General features: G+C 49.1%; 1 protein-coding gene across 1 annotated transcript in view; it reads right to left on the reverse strand.

Annotated features, from left to right (window-relative positions):
* Positions 1-12,448, reverse strand: part of LOC140385701 (mannose-1-phosphate guanylyltransferase regulatory subunit alpha-A-like) — a 31,192-nt gene extending 18,744 nt beyond the window's left edge. The window contains 5 exon segments of the mRNA XM_072468141.1: positions 567-626; positions 3,154-3,346; positions 5,202-5,305; positions 10,359-10,456; positions 12,337-12,448. Of these exon segments, the coding sequence (XP_072324242.1) occupies positions 567-626; positions 3,154-3,346; positions 5,202-5,305; positions 10,359-10,456; positions 12,337-12,376 (495 nt within the window). The 5' untranslated portion in view covers positions 12,377-12,448.
* Positions 12,449-22,125: the final 9,677 nt, after the last annotated feature.

Below are 22,125 nucleotides of genomic sequence, written 5' to 3' on the forward strand. Positions count from 1 at the left end.
CATTGAGGCTATTCAGTTTTTAGGAAGGACAGACAGAAAGGAAAAGGTGGTGGAGTTGCATTGGTGATTAAAGAAGATATTGATACAATATTCAGCAAAGATATTAGCACAGGTGATGTGGAATCTGTCTGGGCCGAGTTAAGAAACATTAACGGGGAAAAAGACATCTGTAGCGGTGGTATTCAGACCACCAGTGGTAACCTCCTGAGGTGCGCAGAACTGGGAAACCTCTTTACGCAGAGAATATGGAACTCGCTAGCACAGGGAGTGGTTCAGGTGAATGGTGTAGATACATTGAGGGGGAAGCTGGAGAAACACAAGGGGGAGTAAGGATATATTGATAGGGTGAAATGAAGAGTGGGGTGGGAGGAGGTCCATATGGAGCAGAAAGCCCAGTACAGAGCGGTGAAGCCGAATGGCCTGTTCTTGTGCTGTAAACACTGCAAACAATGTGTAATAGGAATAGACTGGTGAATGAGATGGGGAGCAGAGAAAGTTCCCTGCCTGCCACCAGTGTTGTCTATGGTGAGTTTAGCTGGTCTGACTATCGAGAGCAGAGTGCTCACCTCATGCGTCTCCTGATTCTCCACAATGCAGCCATAGTTCATCGACTGTCTCCTGTTTGCCTGCAGAAATACACAACGAGAGCGATGATAAACAATAACCATGCAGCACTGCCACACACCACCCAACATAGCATTGACACACCACCCAACATAGCATTGACACACCACCCAACATAGCATTGACACACCACCCAACATAGCATTGACACACCACCCAACATAGCATTGACACACCACCCAACATAGCATTGACACACCACCCAACATAGCATTGACACACCACCCAACATAGCATTGACACACCACCCAACATAGCATTGACACACCACCCAACATAGCATTGACACACCACCCAACATAGCATTGACACACCACCCAACATAGCATTGACAACACACAAGGCCAGGCAATCACTTTCTTCAAAAATAATCTAATCAGCATCGCTTGACATTCAGAAAACAAAGAATACAGCACAGGAACAGGCCCTTCGGCCCTCCAAGTACCGGTCATGATACCAACCTTGGCCAAAACCCTCGGCACTTTCTTGTGCCGTATCCCTCTATACCCATCCTATCCATGTGTTTGTCGAGATGCCTTTTGAACGCTGTAATCCCACCTATCCTATTGAACACTAAGGTGTAATTTAGCACAACTAATCCACACACTTTGTACATCTTTAGACTGTGGGAGGAAACTGGAGGACCCGGAGGAAACCCACGCAGGCACGGGGAGGAAGTGTAAACTCCACAGTCACCCGAGGCGGGTATTGAACCGGGGTCCCTGGTGCAGTGAAGCAGTAGTGCTAACCACTGTGCCACCGTGCCCCTGAAGGGCAAGTAAGGATGGGCAATAAAAGCTGGCCTAACCAGCGACGCCCACATCCCGTAAATTAATAAAAATATTCCCCTACCCCACAACCAGCCTCGGCACTGCCCCTGCCCCAAAGAACAAAGAAAACTACAGCACAGGAACAGGCCCTTCGGCCCTCCAAGCCCGTGCCGACCATGCTGCCTGACTAAACTACAATCTTCTACACTTCCTGGGTCCGTATCCCTCTATTCCCATCCTATTCATGTATTTGTCAAGATGCCCCTTAAACGTCACTATCGTCCCTGCTTCCACCACCTCCTCCGGTAGCGAGTTCCAGGCACCCACTACCCTCTGCGTAAAAAACTTGCATCGTACATCTACTCTAAACCTTGCCCCTCTCACCTTAAACCTATGCCCCCTAGTAATTGACCCCTCTACCCTGGGGAAAAGCCTCTGACTATCCACTCTGTCTATGTCCCTCATAATTTTGTATACCTCTATCAGGTCGCCCCTCAACCTCCGTCGTTCCAGTGAGAACAAACCGAGTTTATTCAACCGCTCCTCATAGCTAATGCCCTCCATACCAGGCAACATCCTGGTAAATCTCTTCTGCACCCTCTCTAAAGCCTCCACATCCTTCTGGTAGTGTGGCGACCAGAATTGAACACTATACTCCAAGTGTGGCCTAACTAAGGTTCTATACAGCTGCAACATGACTTACCAATTTTTATACTCAATGCCCCGGCCAATGAAGGCAAGCATGCCATATGCCTGCTTGACTACCTTCTCCACCTGTGTTGCCCCTTTCAGTGACTTGTGGACCTGTACACCTAGATCTCTCTGACTTTCAATACTCTTGAGGGTTCTACCATTCACTGTATATTCCCTACCTGCATTAGACCTTCCAAAATGCATTACCTCACATTTGTCCGGATTAAACTCCATCTGCCATCTCTCCGCCAAAGTCTCCAAACGATCTAAATCCTGCTGTATCCTCTGACAGTCCTCATCGCTATCCGCAATTCCACCAACCTTTGTGTCGTCTGCAAACTTACTAATCAGACCAGTTACATTTTCCTCCAAATCATTTATATATACTACGAACAGCAAAGGTCCCAGCACTGATCCCTGCGGAACACCACTAGTCACAGCTCTCCAATCAGAAAAGCACCCTTCCATTGCTACTCTATGCCTTCCATGACCTAGCCAGTTCTGTATCCATTTTGCCAGCTCATCCCTGATCCTGTGTGACTTCACCTTTTGTACCAGTCTGCCATGAGGGACCTTGTCATAGGCCTTACTGAAGTCCATATAGACAACATCCACTGCCCTACATGCATCAATTATCTTTGCGACCTCCTCGAAAAACTCTATCAGGTTAGTGAGACACGACCTCCCCTTCACAAAACCATGCTGCCTCTCACTAATACGTCCATTTGCTTCCAAATGGGAGTAGATCCTGTCTCGAAGAATTCTCTCCAGTAATTTCCCTACCACTGACGTAAGGCTCACCGGCCTGTAGTTCCCTGGATTATCCTTGCTACCCTTCTTAAACAGAGGAACAACATTGACTATTCTCCAGTCCTCCGGGACATCACCTGAAGACAGTGAGGATCCAAAGATTTCTGTCCAGAACCTACCTTTGAGAGGCCCCTGCCCCAGAATCTGGCTCCCCTGCCCCTACCCCAGAGTCGGCCTCCGCTACCCCTGTCCCAGCCTAACCCCTGATTGAAACTCCCCAGCCTTTATATGTAAAGGACCAGATCTGTTTTCTTACTGTTGTCCCCAACATAACAAACGAGTTGATTTGTCCCCGGGCTTGTTGGAATTCCATCATCTGCATCAATGGAAACTCAGAACAAACATCCGTGTTCATCACAAAGAACCTTTCCGGGTTTCCTGACAGGATCTGGTCTCGGAAGTGGTATAGCCCACCACCAGTCCCCAGAGCTACATATTCCTGGAGATACCTGTGAGCAAAAGGAACAAGGAGGAGGAGAAGGAGCTCCTTATTAACATTTCTGCTGGAAATCCAAGCTATTTACAAATATGTCAAATACCATATATTGTGATGAATGTCGAAATTGGTTTATATTATATTTTATATTTGTGGCAGTAATGTTATTAAAAGCCCGGATTAAGGTACATATATGTTGCAATATTATTAAGGATCCTAGGTTAAGGTACCCAGACTAAAGGGTCTCACCTCAGAACACAGGAAGAGGAGAAAGCCATTCAGCCCCTCGAGACTGTCCCACCATTGAATGAGATCATGGCTGATCTGTGGCCTAATTCTACATAGAGTCACAGAATCCCTACAGTGCAGGAGGCCATTTGGCCCATCGGGTCTGCACCGGCCAATCTAGGGCCAATTCCCACCCTATCCCTGTAACCCCCACCTGACATCTGAAAGGGACAATTTAACACGGCCAATCTGTCTAACCTGCACATCTTTGGACTGTGGGAGGAAACTGGAGCACCCGGAGGAAACCCACGCAGACACGGGGAGAACATGCAGACTCCGTACAGACAGTGACCCAGCGGGGAATCGAACCTGGGACCCTGGAGCTGTGAGGCAGCAGTGCTAACCAGTGTGCTACCGGCCGTCCATGTTTGGGTGCAGTGAGTATTTGGTAAGCTCCAGCTGTCAGGCCCTTTAACGCTAACTCCAGCCCCAGGGGTTTTATTGTCACAAGTAGGCTTACATTAACACTGCGATGAAGTTACTGTGAAAAGCCCCTAGTCGCCACATTCCGGCACCTGTTTGGATACACTGAGGAAGAATTCAGAATGTCCAATTCACCTAACAGCACGTCTTTCAGGCCTTGTGGGAGGAAACCGGAGCACCTGGAGGAAACCCACACAGACACGGGGAGAACGTGCAGACTCCGCACAGACAGTGACCCAAGCCGGGAATCGAACCTTGGACCCTGGCGCTGTGAAGCAACAGTGCTAACCACTGTGCTACCATGCCGTCCATGTTTGGCTGCAGTGAGTATTTGGTAAGCTCCAGCTGTCAGGCCCTTTAACGCTATCTCCAGCCCCAGGGGTTATATGCCCACTTGGTCAGGAATTGCTCTGAATTTGTGTCAGCAGAGTCTGACCCATTTGCATCTCCTGACTCGCTCACAAAATAGTTCCCCCCAAATGCGAATCGCACCCTATTCAGTTACGGCAGCAACACTTAATCTCCCAAATGGAAAATTTCACCCAATCTCTCATAGAATTTACAGTGCAAAAGGGGGCCATTCAGCCCATCGATTCGGCACCGGCTCCTGGAAAGAGCACCCTACTTAAGCCCACACCCCAACCCTATCCCCGTAACCCAGTAACCCCACCCAATCCTTTTGGACACTAAGGGCAATTTATCATGGCCAATCCACCTAACCTGCACATCTTTGGACTGTGGGAGGAAACCGGAGCACCCGGAGGAAACCCACGCAGACACGGGGGGAACGTACAGACTCCGCACAGACAGTGACCCAAGCCGGGAATTGAACCTGTGACCCTGGAGCTGTGAAGAAACTGCTACTGTGCTGCTCTCATAAGCCACCGAACTATAAACAAATAAATGTGTCTCAAATCTATCGGCAGAACACTGAAAAAACAAGGATTACCACATTTTTCTGACCCCTTAATCACAGCTTGAGCGGACAAACTGGCTGTATGCAGCTGAAACCCAGGTTTTTTCACACCATTACTGCAGCAAATATAAAATATGACAATTTCTTACACACGTCACACTACATGATTTGTATATGTTTGAAAGCACATTGATACCAGACTACAACAAACACAGTGGGTTTTAAAAAGATTTTTCTTTACCTTACACAGACTTTGAACTCCTGCTGGGCTAACAGGAGGAAACGGTTTAATTCATCGCTTGGCTGGTAAAACCCAATGAGTAAAATCTCCTTCATATTCGGAACCTGGAGAAAGGCAGAGAGGAATATAGTAATTTAGGAACAGGCGGCCGGCCACCTTTTGGAATGTGGGATCATGAGGACATTCAGCCCCTCCAGCCGGGTGCACATTTCAATGAGGTCACGGCTGATCAGTGGTCTGACTCCATATACCGGACTCGTTGCAGCAACACTAACCATTGGATAATAAATATCTACCTCGATTTCAAAATAACTGAGGATCTTGCATCAATTGTCATTTGTGGAAAAGAATTCCAACCATCTATCTCCCTGTGTGTGTGGGGGGTGTTTCCTCACTTCACTGGGTCACCCTGTGTGTGTGGGGAGTGTTTCCTCACTTCACTGGATCACCCTGTGTGTATGGGGAGTGTTTCTTCACTTCACTGTATCTCCCTGTGTGTGTGGGGAGTGTTTCCTCACTTCACTGGGTCACCCTGTGTGTGTGGGGAGTGTTTCCTCACTTCACTGTATCTCCCTGTGTGTGTGGGGAGTGTTTCCTCACTTCACTGGGTCACCCTGTGTGTGTGGGGAGTGTTTCCTCACTTCACTGGATCACCCTGTGTGTGTGGGGAGTGTTTCCTCATTTCACTGGATCACCCTGTGTGTGTGGGGAGTGTTTCCTCATTTCACTGTATAGAACATAGAACAATACAGCGCAGTACAGGCCCTTCGGCCCACGATGTTGCACCGAAACAAAAGCCATCTAACCTACACTATGCAATTATCATCCATATGTTTATCCAATAAACTTTTAAATGCCCTCAATGTTGGCGAGTTCACTACTGTAGCAGGTAGGGCATTCCACGGCCTCACGACTCTTTGCGTAAAGAACCTACCTCTGACCTCTGTCCTATATCTATTACCCCTCAGTTTAAAGTTATGTCCCCTCGTGCCAGCCATATCCATTCGCGGGAGAAGGCTCTCACTGTCCACCCTATCCAACCCCCTGATCATTTTGTATGCCTCTATTAAGTCTCCTCTTAACCTTCTTCTCTCCAACAAAAACAACCTCAAGTCCATCAGCCTTTCCTCATAAGATTTTCCCTCCATACCAGGCAACATCCTGGTAAATCTCCTCTGCACCCGTTCCAAAGACTCCACGTCCTTCCTATAATGCGGTGACCAGAACTGTACGCAATACTCCAAATGCGGCCGTACCAGAGTTCTGTACAGCTGCAACATGACCTCCCGACTCCGGAACTCAATCCCTCTACCAATAAAGGCCAACACTCCATAGGCCTTCTTCACAACCCTATCAACCTGGGTGGCAACTTTCAGGGATCTATGTACATGGACACCTAGATCCCTCTGCTCATCCACACTTTCAAGAACTTTACCATTAGCCAAATATTCCGCATTCCTGTTATTCCTTCCAAAGTGAATCACCTCACACTTCTCTACATTAAACTCCATTTGCCACCTCTCAGCCCAGCTCTGCAGCTTATCTATATCCCTCTGTAACCTGCTACATCCTTCCACACTATCGACAACACCACCGACTTTAGTATCGTCTGCAAATTTACTCACCCACCCTTCTGCGCCTTCCTCTAGGTCATTGATAAAAATGACAAACAGCAACGGCCCCAGAACAGATCCTTGTGGTACTCCACTTGTGACTGTACTCCATTCTGAACATTTCCCATCAACCACCACCCTCTGTCTTCTTTCAGCTAGCCAATTTCTGATCCACATCTCTAAATCACCCTCAATCCCCAGCCTCCGTATTTTTTGCAATAGCCTACCGTGGGGAACCTTATCAAACGCTTTGCTGAAATCCATATACACCACATCAACTGCTCTACCCTCGTCTACCTGTTCAGTCACCTTCTCAAAGAACTCAATAAGGTTTGTGAGGCATGACCTACCCTTCACAAAGCCATGCTGACTATCCCTGATCATATTATTCCTATCTAGATGATTATAAATCTTGTCTCTCATAATCCCCTCCAAGACTTTACCCACTACAGACGTGAGGCTCACCGGTCTATAGTTGCCGGGGTTGTCTCTGCTCCCCTTTTTGAACAAAGGGAACACATTTGCTGTCCTCCAGTCCTCTGGCACTATTCCTGTAGCCAATGATGACATAAAAATCAAAGCCAAAGGTCCAGCAATCTCTTCCCTGGCCTCCCAGAGAATCCTAGGATAAATCCCATCAGGTCCCGGGGACTTATCTATTTTCAGCCTGTCCAGAATTGCCAACACCTCTTCCCTACGTACCTCAATGCCATCTATTCTATTAGCCTGGGGCTCAGCATTCTCCTCCACAACATTATCTTTTTCCTGAGTGAATACTGATGAAAAATATTCATTTAGTATCTCGCCTATCTCTTCAGACTCCACACACAATTTCCCATCCCTGTCCTTGACTGGTCCTACTCTTTCCCTAGTCATTCGCTTATTCCTGACATACCTATAGAAAGCTTTTGGGTTTTCCTTGATCCTTCCTGCCAAATACTTCTCATGTCCCCTCCTTGCTCGTCTTAGCTCTCTCTTTAGATCCTTCCTCGCTACCTTGTAACAATCCATCGCCCCAACCGAAACTTCACACTTCATCGTCACATAGGCCTCCTTCTTCCTCTTAACAAGAGATTCCACTTCCTTGGTAAACCACGGTTCCCTCGCTCGACGCCTTGCTCCCTGTCTGACCGGTACATACTTATCAAGAACACGCAGTAGCTGATCCTTGAACAAGCCCCACTTATCCAGTGTGCCCAACACTTACAGCCTACTTCTCCACCTTATCCCCCCCAAGTCACGTCTAATGGCATCATAATTGCCCTTCCCCCAGCTATAACTCTTGCCCTGCGGTGTATACTTATCCCTTTCCATCATTAACGTAAACGTCACCGAATTGTGGTCACTGTCCCCAAAGTGCTCTCCTACCTCCAAATCCAACACCTGGCCTGGTTCATTACCCAAAACCAAATCCAACCTGGCCTCGCCTCTTGTTGGCCTGTCAACATATTGTTTCAGGAAACCCTCCTGCACACACTGTACAAAAAACGACCCATCTATTGTACTCAAACTATATCTTTTCAGTCAATATTTGGAAAGTTAAAGTCTCCCATAATAACTACCCTGTTACTTTCGCTCATATCCAGAATCATCTTCGCCATCCTTTCCTCTACATCCCTAGAACTATTAGGAGGCCTATAAAATCTCCCAACAGGGTGACCTCTCCTTTCCTGTTTCTAACTTCAGCCCATACTACCTCGGAAGAAGAGTCCCCATCTAGCATCCTCTCCGCCACCGTAATACTGCTCTTGACTAGCAGCGCCACACCTCCCCCTCTTTTGCCTCCTTCTCTGAGCTTACTAAAACACCTAAACCCCGGAACCTGCAACATCCATTACTGTCCCTGCTCTATCCATGTCTCCGAAATGGCCACAACATCGAAGTCCCAGGTACCAACCCATGCTGCCAGTATCACCCTGTGTGTGTGGGGAGTGTTTCCTCACTTCACTGTATCACCCTGTGTGTGTGTGGGGTGTTTCCTCATTTCACTGTATCACCCTGTATGTGGGGAGTGTTTCCTCATTTCACTGTATCACCCTGTGTGTGTGGGGAGTGTTTCCTCATTTCACTGTATCACCCTGTGTGTGTGTGGAGTGTTTCTTCACTTCACTGTATCACCGTGTGTGTGTGGGGAGTATTTCCTCACTTCACTGTATCACCCTGTGTGTGTGGGGAGTGTTTCCTCATTTCACTGTATCACCCTGTGTGTGTGGGGAGTGTTTCCTCATTTCACTGTATCACCCTGTGTGTGTGTGGAGTGTTTCCTCACTTCACTGTATCACCCTGTATGTGGGGAGTGTTTCCTCACTTCACTGTATCACCCTGTGTGTGTGGGGAGTGTTTCCTCACTTCACTGTATCACCCTGTGTGTGTGGGGAGTGTTTCCTCACTTCACTGTATCACCCTGTGTGTGTGGGGGGTGTTTCCTCACTTCACTGTATCACCCTGTGTGTGTGTGGAGTGTTTCTTCACTTCACTGTATCACCCTGTGTGTGTGGGGAGTGTTTCCTCACTTCACTGTATCACCCTGTGTGTGTGTGGAGTGTTTCTTCACTTCACTGTATCACCCTGTGTGTGTGGGGAGTGTTTCCTCACTTCACTGTATCACCCTGTGTGTGTGGGGAGTGTTTCCTCATTTCACTGTATCACCCTGTGTGTGTGGGGAGTGTTTCCTCATTTCACTGTATCACCCTGTGTGTGTGTGGAGTGTTTCCTCACTTCACTGTATCACCCTGTATGTGGGGAGTGTTTCCTCACTTCACTGTATCACCCTGTGTGTGTGGGGAGTGTTTCCTCATTTCACTGTATCACCCTGTGTGTGTGGGGAGTGTTTCCTCATTTCACTGTATCACCCTGTGTGTGTGGGGAGTGTTTCCTCACTTCACTGTATCACCCTGTATGTGGGGAGTGTTTCCTCACTTCACTGTATCACCCTGTGTGTGTGGGGAGTGTTTCCTCACTTCACTGTATCACCCTGTGTGTGTGGGGAGTGTTTCCTCACTTCACTGTATCACCCTGTGTGTGTGGGGAGTGTTTCCTCACTTCACTGTATCACCCTGTGTGTGTGGGGAGTGTTTCCTCACTTCACTGTATCACCCTGTGTGTGTGGGGAGTGTTTCCTCACTTCACTGTATCATTATAATAATATAATAATAATCTTTATTATTGTCACAAGTAGCCTAACAATAACACTGCAATGAAGTTACTGTGAAAAGCCCCTAGTCGCCACATTCCGGCGCCTGTTCGGGTACACAGAGGGAGAATTCTGAATTCACCTAACAGCATGTATTATGGGACTTGTGGGAGGAAACCGGAGCACCCGGAGGAAACCCACGCACACACGGGAAGAACGTGCAGACTCCGCACAGACAGTGACCCAAGCCGGGAATCGAACCTGGGACCCTGGAGCTGTGGAGCAACAGTGCTAACCACTGTGCTACCGTGCTGCCCTTTAAATCCTGGAACCAGCTGCAGAAAACCTCTGTGAGCCTGACGTGATTCCTCGGTGACTTGTCCCAGTGAAAGTGAAGGGAGGTTGTGTTACCTTTGAACAAGCCTCAATCAGATGCTGAATCATCGGGACGCCTGCAACTGGGAACAGGGGCTTTGGCACCTCGAAGGACAAAGGCCGGAATCGTGTCCCTGAAGAAAAAAAATTGTTAGAGTGGGGAGTGTCCAATCAAACACTCCCAGGACAGGTACAGCACGGGGTTAGATACAGAGTAAAGCTCCCTCTACACTATCCCCATCAAACACTCCCAGGACAGGTACAGCACGGGGTTAGATACAGAGTAAAGCTCCCTCTACACTGTCCCCATCAAACACTCCCAGGACAGGTACAGCACGGGGTGAGATACAGAGTAAAGCTCCCTCTACACTGTCCCCATCAAACATTCCCAGGGCAGGTACAGAATGGGGTTAAATACAGAGTAAAGCTCCCTCTGCGCTGTCCCCATCAAACACTCCCAGGACAGGTACAGCACAGGGTTAGATACAGAGTAAAGCTCCCTCTGCACTGTCCCCATCAAATACTCCCAGGACAGGTACAGCACGGGGTTAGATACAGAATAAAGCTCCCTCTACACTGTCCCCATCAAACACCAGTGTTAGGCTGTGCCCACTCTCGCTGGCCCCTCCCCCAGCATCTAGTCCCGCCCACTATCTCTGGCCCCTCCCCCAGCATCTAGTCCCGCCCACTATCTCTGGCCCCTCACCCAGCATCTAGTCCCACCCACTCTCTCTGGCCCTTCCCCCAGCATCTAGTCCTACCCACTATCTCTGGCACCTCCCCCAGCATCTAGTCCCACCCACTATCTCTGGCCCCTCCCCCAGCATCTAGTCCCACCCACTCTCTCTGGCCCCTCACCCAGCATCTAGTCCCACCCACTCTCTCTGGCCCCTCTCCCAGGGTCTAGTCCCACCCACTCTCTCTGGCCCCTCCCCCAGCATCTAGTCCCACCCACTCTCTCTGGCCCTTCCCCCAGCACCTAGTCCCGCCCACTATCTCTGGCCCCTCCCCCAGCATCTAGTCCCGCCCGCTATATCTGGCCCCTCACCCAGCATCTAGTCCCACCCACTATCTCTGGCCCCTCCCCAGCATCTAGTCCCACCCACTCTCTCTGGCCCCTCACCCAGCATCTAGTCCCACCCACTCTCCCTGGCCCTTCCCCCAGCATCTCGTCCCAACCACTATCTCTGATCCCTCCCCCAGCATCTAGTCCTGCCCACTCTCTGGCCCCTCCCAGCATCTAGTCCCACCCACTCTCTCTGGCCCCTCACCCAGCATCTAGTCCCAACCACTATCTGTGAACCCTCCCCCAGCATCTAGTCCCACCCACTATCTCTGGCCCCTCCCCCAGCATCTGGTCCCACCCACTATCTCTGGCCCCTCCCCCAGCATCTAGTCCCACCCACTCTCTCTGGCCCCTCACCCAGCATCTAGTCCCACCCACTCTCCCTGGCCCTTCCCCCAGCACCTAGTCCTGCCCACTCTCTGGCCACTCCCCCAGCATCTAGTCCGACCCACTCTCTCTGGCCCCGCCCAGCATCTAGTCCCACCCACTATCTCTGGCCCCTCCCCCAGCATCTAGTCCTGCCCACTCTCTCTGGCCCCGCCCAGCATCTAGTCCCACCCACTCTCTCTGGCCCCGCCCAGCATCTAGTCCCACCCACTCTCTCTGGCACCTCCCCCAGCATCTAGTCCCACCCACTCTCTCTGGCCCCTCACCCAGCATCTAGTCCCACCCACTCTCTCTGGCCCTTCCCCCAGCATCTAGTCCTGCCCACTCTCTGGCCCCTCCCAGCATCTAGTCCCACCCACACTCACTGGCCCCTCCCCCAGCATCTAGTCCCGCCCACTCTCTGGCCCCTCCCCCAGCATCGAGTCCCACCCACTCTCTGGCCCCTCCCCCAGCATCTAGTCCCGCCCACTCTCTCTGGCCCCTCCCCAGTCTGTAGCCCCGCCCACTCTCTCTCTCTGGCCCCGCCCACTCTCTCTCTGGCCCCGCCCACATGTGCATTACCTTTCTGGGAGCCTCCGATGAGAATGACGGTTTTCAGCATGGCGGCGGCTCGGGGATCCCGGGGCCGGTGCGGGGGGTCCGGGTGCGGGGGGGGCGGGGGCGGGGGCGGTGCCGGTGCCGGTTCGGTCTCCGGGTTCGGGCGACTCGGATGTCCAACCGTTTCCGGCGCAGGCTGCATACGTCACCGTGCATCCGGTGTCGCACCTTAGTGACATCCAGGGCCAGCCTCCAACCGGAGTTCACCGGGTCAGCGGCTGTCCAACAGCAGCCTGGGAACCATCATAGAATTTACAGCCATTCGGCCCATCGAGTCTGCACCGGCTCCTGGAAAGAGCGCCCCCCCAAGGCCCACACCCCACCCTATCCCCATAACCCAGTGACCCCACCAAACACTGAGGGCAATTTATCACGGCCAACCCACCTAACCCGCACATCTTTGGACTGTGGGAGGAAACCGGAGCACCCGGAGGAAACCCACGCAGACACGGGGAGAACGTGCAGACTCCGCACAGACTGTGACCCAAGCCGGAATCGAACCTGGGACCCTGGAGCTGTGAAGCAATTGTGGTATCCACTGTGCCACCATGCCTGGAAAACCTATAAATAATCCTGCAGAGCATCCTATACATAAATCTATAGAGAATCCTACAGACAAACGTATAAGAACAAAGAAATGTACAGCACAGGAACAGGCCCTTCGGCCCTCCAAGCCCGTGCCGACCATACTGCCCGACTAAACTACAATCTTCTACACTTCCTGGGTCCGTATCCCTCTATTCCCATCCTATTCATGTATTTGTCAAGATGCCCCTTAAATGTCACTATCGTCCCTGCTTCCACCACCTCCTCCGGTAGTGAGTTCCAGGCACCCACTACCCTCTGTGTAAAAAACGTGCCTCGTACATCTACTCTAAACCTTGCCCCTCTCACCTTAAACCTATGCCCCCTAGTAATTGACCCCTCTACCCTGGGGAAAAGCCTCTGACTATCCACTCTGTCTATGCCCCTCATAATCTTGCAGACCTCTATCAGGTCTCCCCTCAACCTCCTTCGTTCCAGTGAGAACAAACCAAGTTTATTCAACCGCTCCTCATAGCTAATGCCCTCCATACCAGGCAACATTCTGGTAAATCTCTTCTGCACCCTCTCTAAATCCTCCACATCCTTCTGGTAGTGTGGCGACCAGAATTGAACACTATACTCCAAGTGTGGCCTAACTAAGGTTCTATACAGCTGCAACATGACTTGCCAATTCTTATACTCAATGCCCCAGCCAATGAAGGCAAGCATGCCGTATGCCTTCTTGACTACCTTCTCCACCTGTGTTGCCTCTTTCAATGACCTGTGGACCTATACACCAAGATCTCTTTGACTTTCAATACTCTTGAGGGTTCTACCATTCACTGTATATTCCCCACCTGCATTAGACCTTCCAAAATGCATTACCTCACATTTGTCCGGATTAAACTCCATCTGCCATCTCTGCGCCCAAGTCTCCAAACAATCTAAATCCTGCTGTATCCTCTGACAGTCCTCATCGCTATCCGCAATTCCACCAACCTTTGTGTCGTCTGCATACTTACTAATCAGACCAGTTACATTTTCCTCCAAATCATTTATATATACTACAAAGAGCAAAGGTCTCAGCACTGATCCCTGCGGAACACCACTGGTCACAGCCCTCCAATTAGAAAAGCACCCTTCCATTGCTACTCTCTGCCTTCTATGACCTAGCCAGTTCTGTATCCACCTTGCCAGCTCACCCCTGATCCCGTGTGACTTCACCTTTTGTACTAGTCTACCATGAGGGACCTTGTCAAACAGACCTTGTCTGTTCCCACCCAGCCTTTTAGCCCTGACAAATGCCTCCTTTTTCTTTTTGACGAGGCCTACAATATCTCTCGTTATCCAAGGTTCCCGAAAATTGCTGTATTTATCCTTGTTCCTCACAGGAACATGCCGGTCCTGAATTCCTTTCAACTGACACTTGAAAGCCTCCCACATGTCAGATGTTGATTTGCCCTCAAACATCCGCCCCCAATCTATGTTCTTCAGTTCCCGCCTAATATTGTTAGAATTAGCCTTCCCCCAATTTAGCACATTCATCCTAGGACCACTCTTATCCTTGTCCACCAGTACTTTAAAACTTACTGAATTGTGGTCACTGTTACTGAAATGCTCCCCTACTGAAACATCTACCACATGGCCGGGGTCATTCCCCAATACCAGGTCCAGTACGGCACCTTCCCTAGTTGGACTGTCTACATATTGTTTTAAGAAGCCCTCCTGGATGCTCCTTACAAACTCCGCCCCGTCTAAGCCCCTGGCACTAAGTGAGTCCCAGTCAATATTGGGGAAGTTGAAGTCTCCCATCACCACAACCCTGTTGTTTTTACTCTTTTCCAAAATCTGTCTGCCTATCTGCTCCTCTATCTCCCTCTGGCTGTTGGGAGGCCTGTAGTAAACCCCCAACATTGTAACTGCACCCTTCTTATTCCTGATCTCTACCCATATAGCCTCACTGCCCTCTGAGGTGTCCTCCCGCAGTACAGCTGTGATATTCTCCCGAACCAGTAGCGCAACTCCGCCTCCCCTTTTACATCCCCCTCTATCCCGCCTGAAACATCTAAATCCTGGAACGCTAAGCTGCCAATCTTGTCCTTCCCTCAACCAGGTCTCTGTAATGGCAACAACATCATAGTTCCAAGTACTAATCCAAGCTCTAGGTTCATCTGCCTTACCCATAATATTTCTTGCATTAAAACATATGCACATCAGGCCACCAGACCCGCTGTGTTCAGCAACATCTCCCTGTCTGCTCTGCCTCAGAGCCATACTGGCCCTATTCCCTAGTTCACCCTCAATGCTTTCACCTTCTGACCTATTGCTCTGTTGCCCACCCCCCTGCCATACTAGTTTAAACCCTCCCGTGTGACACTAGCAAACCTCGCGGCCAGGATATTTATGCCTCTCCAGTTGATGCAACCCGTCCTTCTTATACAGGTCACACCTGCCCCGGAAGAGCTCCCAGTGGTTCAGATAATGGAAACCCTCCCTAAGAAATGTCTCCTTATCTCTTTCCAAAATCGTTTACCCTGAATCCTCAGACTGTGACCCATGGTTCTGTACACACCCATCATTGGTAACATCTTCCCTGCATCTACCCTGTCTAGTCCTGTTAGAATTTTATAAGTCTGTATGAGATCCCCCCTCATTCTTCTGATCTCCAGCGAGAACAATCCCAACCGAGTCAATCTCTCCTCATATGACAGTCCCGCCATCCCTGGAATCAGTCTGGTAAACCTTCATTGCACTCCCTCGAGAGCAAGAACATCCTTCCTCAGAAAAGGAGACCAAAACTGCACACAATACTCCAGGTGTGGCCTCACCAAGGCCCTGTACAATTGCAGCAACACATCCCTGCTTCTATACTCGAAACCTCTCGCAATGAAGGCCAACATACCATTAGCCTTCTTTACCGCCTGCTGCACCTATATGCTTACCTTCAGCGAATGGTGCACAAGGACACCCAGGTCCTGCTGCACACTCCCCTCTCCCAATTTACAACCATTCAGGTAGTAATCTGCCTTCAGAGGGCGGTAGAGCGGAGCTGCTGATTGGCTGTTGCGGGGGATATTTGCATACGTCCGTGTGCTCACCCTAACTTGAAGGTGTACCTCAGCAAGAGACCCTAGCTGTTCAAGTGAAGACAAGCATCCAGCAGAGGGCAGTAGAGCGGAGCTGCTGATTGGCTGTTGCGGGGGAAATTTGCATACGTCCGTGTGCTCACCCTAACTTGAAGGTGGTTTGTGGAGGAGCTGTTGTCAAGTGACACTTAAACCCAAAACACTTCTTCAGTGTTTCCCTCCGTACCCGCTCCTCTAACAAAAAACAACAACCAATGTTAAGGTCAAGAGGAAGGCTCGAGGGCAGGTAGAAGTCGAAAGAGGTTGAACCGTGATGCCACAGCCTGCAGGTAAGGGACTGGCTGGTGACTGGTAAGTAGTTTTTCTTTTCTTTTCCCTCAGGTGTTATTGTGCGGGACGCAGAGGATGCCGAGTGAGTGATTGCTGAGAAGGGGAGTGAATAACAGGTAAGCTCTTTTTATTTTTTTTATCTAGAGGGGATGGCAGGGAAGGTAGTGCAATGTTCCTCTTGTAGAATGTTTGAGGTGAGGGATGCCGTCAGTGTCCCTGCTGATTTAATCTGTGGGAAGTGCACCCATCTCCAGCTCCAGTTAGGGAGCTGAAACTGGAGCTGGATGAACTTCGGATCATTCGGGAGGCAGAGGTGGTCATAGATAGAAGCTTCAGGGATGTAGTTACTCCGAAGAATAAAGATAGATGGGTGATGGTGAGAGGGGCTGGGAGGAAGCAGTCAGTACAGGGATCCCCTGTGGTCGTTCCCCTCAGTAACAAGTATACTGCTTTGGATACTGTTGGGGGGGGGTACTTACCAGGGGTAAGCCATGGGGTACAGGCCTCTGGCACAGAGTCTGTCCCTGGTGCTCAGAAGGGAAGGGGGGAGAGGAGTAGAGCATTAGTCATTGGAGACTCCATAGTTAGGGGGATAGATAGGAGATTCTCTGGGAATGAGAGAGACTCGCGGTTGGTGTGTTGCCTCCCAGGTGCCAGGGTGCGTGATGTCTCGGATCGTGTTTTCAGGATCCTTAAGGAGGAAGGGGAGCAGCCCCAAGTCATGGTCCACATAGGTACCAATGACATAGGTAGGGAAAGGGACAGGGATGTAAGGCAGGAATTCAGGGAGCTAGAGTGGAAACCTAGATCTAGGACAAACAGAGTTATTATCTCTCGGTTGTGACCCGTGCCACGTGATAGCGAGACGAGGAATAGGGAGAGAGAGGAGTTGAACACGTGGCTACAGGGATGGTGCAGGAGGGAGGGTTTCAGATTTCTGGATAATTGGGGCTCATTCTGGGGTCGGTGGGACCTCTACAAACGGGATGGTCTACACCTGGACCAGAGGGGTATCAATATCCTGCGGGGGAAATTTGCTAATGCTCTTCGGGAGGGTTTAAACTAGTTCAGCAGGGGCTTGGGAACCTGAATTGTAGCTCCAGTATACAGGAGATTGAGAGTAGTGAGGTCATCAGTAAGGTTTCAAAGTTGCAGGAGTGTAGCGGCAGGCAGGAAGGTGGTTTAAAGTGTGTCTTCTTCAATGCCAGGAGCATCTGAAATACGGTGGGTGAACTTGCGGCATGGGTTGGTACCTGGGACTTCGATGTTGTGGCCATTTCGGAGACATGGATAGAGCAGGGACAGGAATGGTTGTTGCAGGTGCCGTGGTTTAGGTATTTCAGTAAGCCCAGGGAAGATGGTAAAAGAGGAGTAGGGGTAGCATTGTTAGTTAAGGACAATATTACGTTGGCAGAAAGGACATTTGATGAGGACTTGTCTACTGAGGTAGTATGGGCTGAGGTTAGAAACAAGGGCTGTTTAGCACAGGGCTAAATTGCTGGCTTTGAAAGCAGACCAAGGCAGGCCAGCAGCACGGTTCAATTCCCGTAACAGCCTCCCCGAACAGGCGCCGGAATGTGGCGTCTAGGGGCTTTTCACAGTAACTTCATTTGAAGCCTACTTGTGACAATAAGCGATTTTCATTTCATTTTCATTACATTCGTTAGGTGTTTTCTATAGGCCTCCGAAAAGTTCCAGAGATGTAGAGGAAAGGATTGCAAAGAAGATTCTGGATAGGAGCGAAAGTAACAGGGTAGTTGTTATTGGGGACTTTAACTTTCCGAATATTGACTGGAAACGCTATAGTTCGAGCACTTTAGATGGGTCTGCTTTTGTCCAATGTGTGCAGGAGGGTTTCCTGACAGAGTATGTAGATAGGCCAACGAGAGACGAGGCCATATTGGATTTGGTACTGGGTAATGAACCAGGACAGGTGTTAGATTTGGAGGTAGGTGAGCACTTTGGTGATAGTGACCACAATTCGATTAAGTTTACTTTAGTGATGGAAAGGGATAGGTATATACCGCAGGGCAAGAGTTATACCTGGGGGAAAGGCAATTATGATGCGATGAGGCAAGACTTAGGATGCATCGGATGGAGAGGAAAACTGCAGGGGATGGGCACAATGGAAATGTGGAGCTTGTTCAAGAAACAGCTACTGCGTGTCCTTGATAGGTATGTACCTGTCAGGCAGGGAGGAAGTGGTCGAGCAAGGGAACCGTGGTTTACTAAAGCAGTCAAAACACTTGTCAAGAGGAAGAAGGAGGCTTATGTAAAGATGAGACATGAAGGTTCAGTTAGGGCATTCGAGAGTTACAAGTTAGCTTGGAAGGACATAAAGAGAGAGCTAAGAAGCCAGGAGGGGACATGATAAGTCATTGGCAGGTAGGATTAAGGATAACCCTAAAGCTTTCTATAGATATGACAGGAATAAAAGAATGATGAGGGTAAGAGTAGGGCCAGTCAAGGACAGTAGTGGGAAGTTGTGCTTGGAGTCCGAGGAGATAGGAGAGGTGCTAAATGAATATTTTTCGTCAGTATTCACACAGGAAAAAGACAATGTTGTCGAGGAGAATACTGAGATTCAGGCTACTAGACTAGAAGGGCTTGAGGTTCATAAGGAGGAGGTGTTAGCAATTCTGGAAAGTGTGAAAATAGATGAGTCCCCTGGGCCAGATGGAATTTATCCTAGGGTTCTCTGGGAAGCTAGAGAGGAGATTGCTGAGCCTTTGGCTTTGATCTTTAAGTCATCTTTGGCTACAGCAATAGTGCCAGATGACTGGAGGATAGCAAATGTTGTCCCCTTGTTCAAGAAGGGGTATAGAGACAACCCCAGTAACTATAGACCAGTGAGCCTTACTTCTGTTGTGGGAAAATCTTGGAAAGGTTTATAAGAGATAGGATGTATAATCATCTGGAAAGGAATAAGTTGATTAGAGATAGTCAACACGGTTTTGTGAAGGGTAGGTTGTGCCTCACAAACCTTATTGAGTTCTTTGAGAAGGTGACCAAACAGGTGGATGAGGGTCAAGCAGTTGATGTGGTGTATATGGATTTCAGTAAAGCGTTTGATAAGGTTCCCCACGGTAGGCGACTACAGAAAATACGGAGGCATGGGATTCAGGGTGATTTAGCAGTTTGGGTCAGAAATTGGCTAGCTGGAAGAAGACTAAGTATGGTGGTTGATGGGAAATGTTCAGACTGGAGTCCAGTTACTAGTGGTGTACCACAAGGATCTGTTTTGGGGCCACTGCTGTTTGTCATTTTTATAAATGACCTGGAGGAGGGCGTAGAAGGATGGGTGAGTAAATTTGCAGATGACACTAAAGTCGGTGGAGTTGTGGACAGTGCGGAAGGATGTTACAAGTTACAGAGGGACATAGATAAGCTGCAGCGCTGGGCTGAGAGGTGGCAAATGGAGTTTAATGCAGAAAAGTGTGAGGTGATTTATTTTGGAAGGAATAACAGGAAGACAGCACTGGGCTAATGGTAAGATTCTTGGCAGTGTGGATGAGCAGAGAGATCTCGGTGTCCATGTACATAGATCCCTGAAAGTTGCCACCCAGGTTGAGAGGGTTGTTAAGAAGGCGTACGGTGTGTTAGCTTTTATTGGTCGAGGGATTGAGTTTTGGAGCCATGAGGTCATGTTGCAGCTGTACAAAACTCTGGTGCGGCTGCATTTGGAGTATTGCGTGCAATTCAGGTCGCCGCATTATAGGAAGGATGTGGAAGCAATGGAAAGGGTGCAGAGGAGATTTACCAGAATGTTGCCTGGTATGGAGGGAAGATCTTATGAGGAAAGGCTGAGGGACTTGAGGCGGTTTTCGTCAGAGAGAAGAAGGTTAAGAGGTGACTTAATTGAGGCATACAAGATGATCAGAGGATTGGATAGGGTGGACAGTGAGAGCCTTTTTCCTCGGATGGTGATGTCTAGCACGAGGAGACATAGCTTTAAATTTAGGGGAGATAGATATAGGACAGATGTCAGAGGTAGTTTCTTTATTCAGAGAGTAATAAGGGCGTGGAATGCCCTGCCTGCAACAGTAGTGGACTCGCCAACACTAAGGGCATTCAAATGGTCATTGGATAGACATATGGACGATAAGGGAATAGTGTAGATGGGCTTTCGAGTGGTTTCACAGGTCGGCGCAACATCGAGGGCTGAAGGGCCTGTACTGCGCTGTAATGTTCTATGCTCTATGTTCTATGTTCCTGTTTTTGCTTCCAAAGTGAATAACCTCACACTTATCCAAATTATACTGCATCTGCCATTGATTTGCCCACTCGCCCAACCTGTCCAGATCTTGCTGTAGGATCCCTGCATCCTCGTCACAATTCACCCTCCCACCCAACTTGGTATAATCTGCAAACTTTGAGATGTTACATTTTGTTCCCTCATCCAAATCATTAATATATATTGTGAATAGCTGGGGTCCCAGCACCGATCCCTGTGGTACGCCTGCGAACTATAAAAGGACCCATTAATCCCGACTCTTTGTTTCCTCTCTGCCAACCAGTTTTCTATCCACCTCAATACATTTACCCTAATGCCATGCACTTTAATTTTGCACAATAATCTCTTATGCGGGACTTTGTCCAACGCCTTCTGAAAGTCCAAATATGCCACATCGACTGGGACCCCCTTGTCGACTGTACTGGTTACATCTTCAAACAATTCCAACGGATTTGTCAAGCATGATTTTCCTTTCATAAATCCATGCTGACTCTGACTGATCCTGCCACTGCTTTCTAAATGTTCCGCTATCAAGTCCTTGACAATGGATTCAAGCATTTTCCCCAATACCGATGTTAGGCTTACTGGTCTATAATTCCCTGCTTTCTCTCTACCTCCCTTTTTGAATATCGGAGTGATGTGAGCTGCCGTCCAATCTGCAGGGACAGTTCCAGAGTCTATAGAATCCCGGAAGATGACCACCAATGCATCCACTATTTTCAGAGCCACCTCCTTAAACACTCTGGGATACAGAGTCTCAGGCCCTGGGGATTTATCCGCCTTCAATCCCATCAGTTTTCCCAGCACCATTTCTCTACTCATGCGATCTCCCTCAGTTCTTTCCTCTCACTAAACCTTTCATTCTCCAACATTTCTGGGATCTGATTTGTGTCCTCATTTGTGAAGACAGAACCAAAGTATGTATTCAATTGCTCAGCCATTTCTTTGTCCCTTATTATGCATTCCCCTGCATCTGTCTGTAGGGGGCCTACATTTCTCTTTACCAACCTCTTTCTCTTCACATATCTAAGAAACTCTTAGCGTCAGTCTTTATGTTCCCTGCAAGCTTCCTTTCGTACTGTACTTCCCCCTTCTTAATCAATCCCTTTGTCCTTCTTTGCTGAATTCTAAACTGCTCCCAATCCTCAGACTTATTATTTTTCTTGGCCAATCTATATGCTTCTTCCTTGTATCGGATACTATTTCTAATTTTCTTTGTAAGCCATGGATTGGCCCTCTTACCCCCTTTGCTTTTGTGCCAGACAGGAATGAACAGTTGCTGTAGTTCCCCCATGCGTTCCTTGAATGTTTGCCATTGTCTATCCACTGTCATCCCTTTAAGTAACTCTCCCCAATCTATCAAGGCCAACTGACGCCTCATATCCTCATAGCTCCCTTTATTAAGATTCAGCACCCTCGACTCTGAATCAACTACTTCACTCTCCACCTTGATAAAAAATTCTATCATGTTATGGTCGCTCACCCCCAAGGGGTCTCGTACAGCCAGATTGGCAATGATTCCCTTCTCATTACACAGTACCCAGTCTGAGATGGCCTGCTCTCTAGTTGGTTCCTCCC

Source organism: Scyliorhinus torazame, chromosome 2 (assembly GCF_047496885.1).
Source record: "Scyliorhinus torazame isolate Kashiwa2021f chromosome 2, sScyTor2.1, whole genome shotgun sequence".
NCBI lineage: Eukaryota > Metazoa > Chordata > Chondrichthyes > Carcharhiniformes > Scyliorhinidae > Scyliorhinus > Scyliorhinus torazame.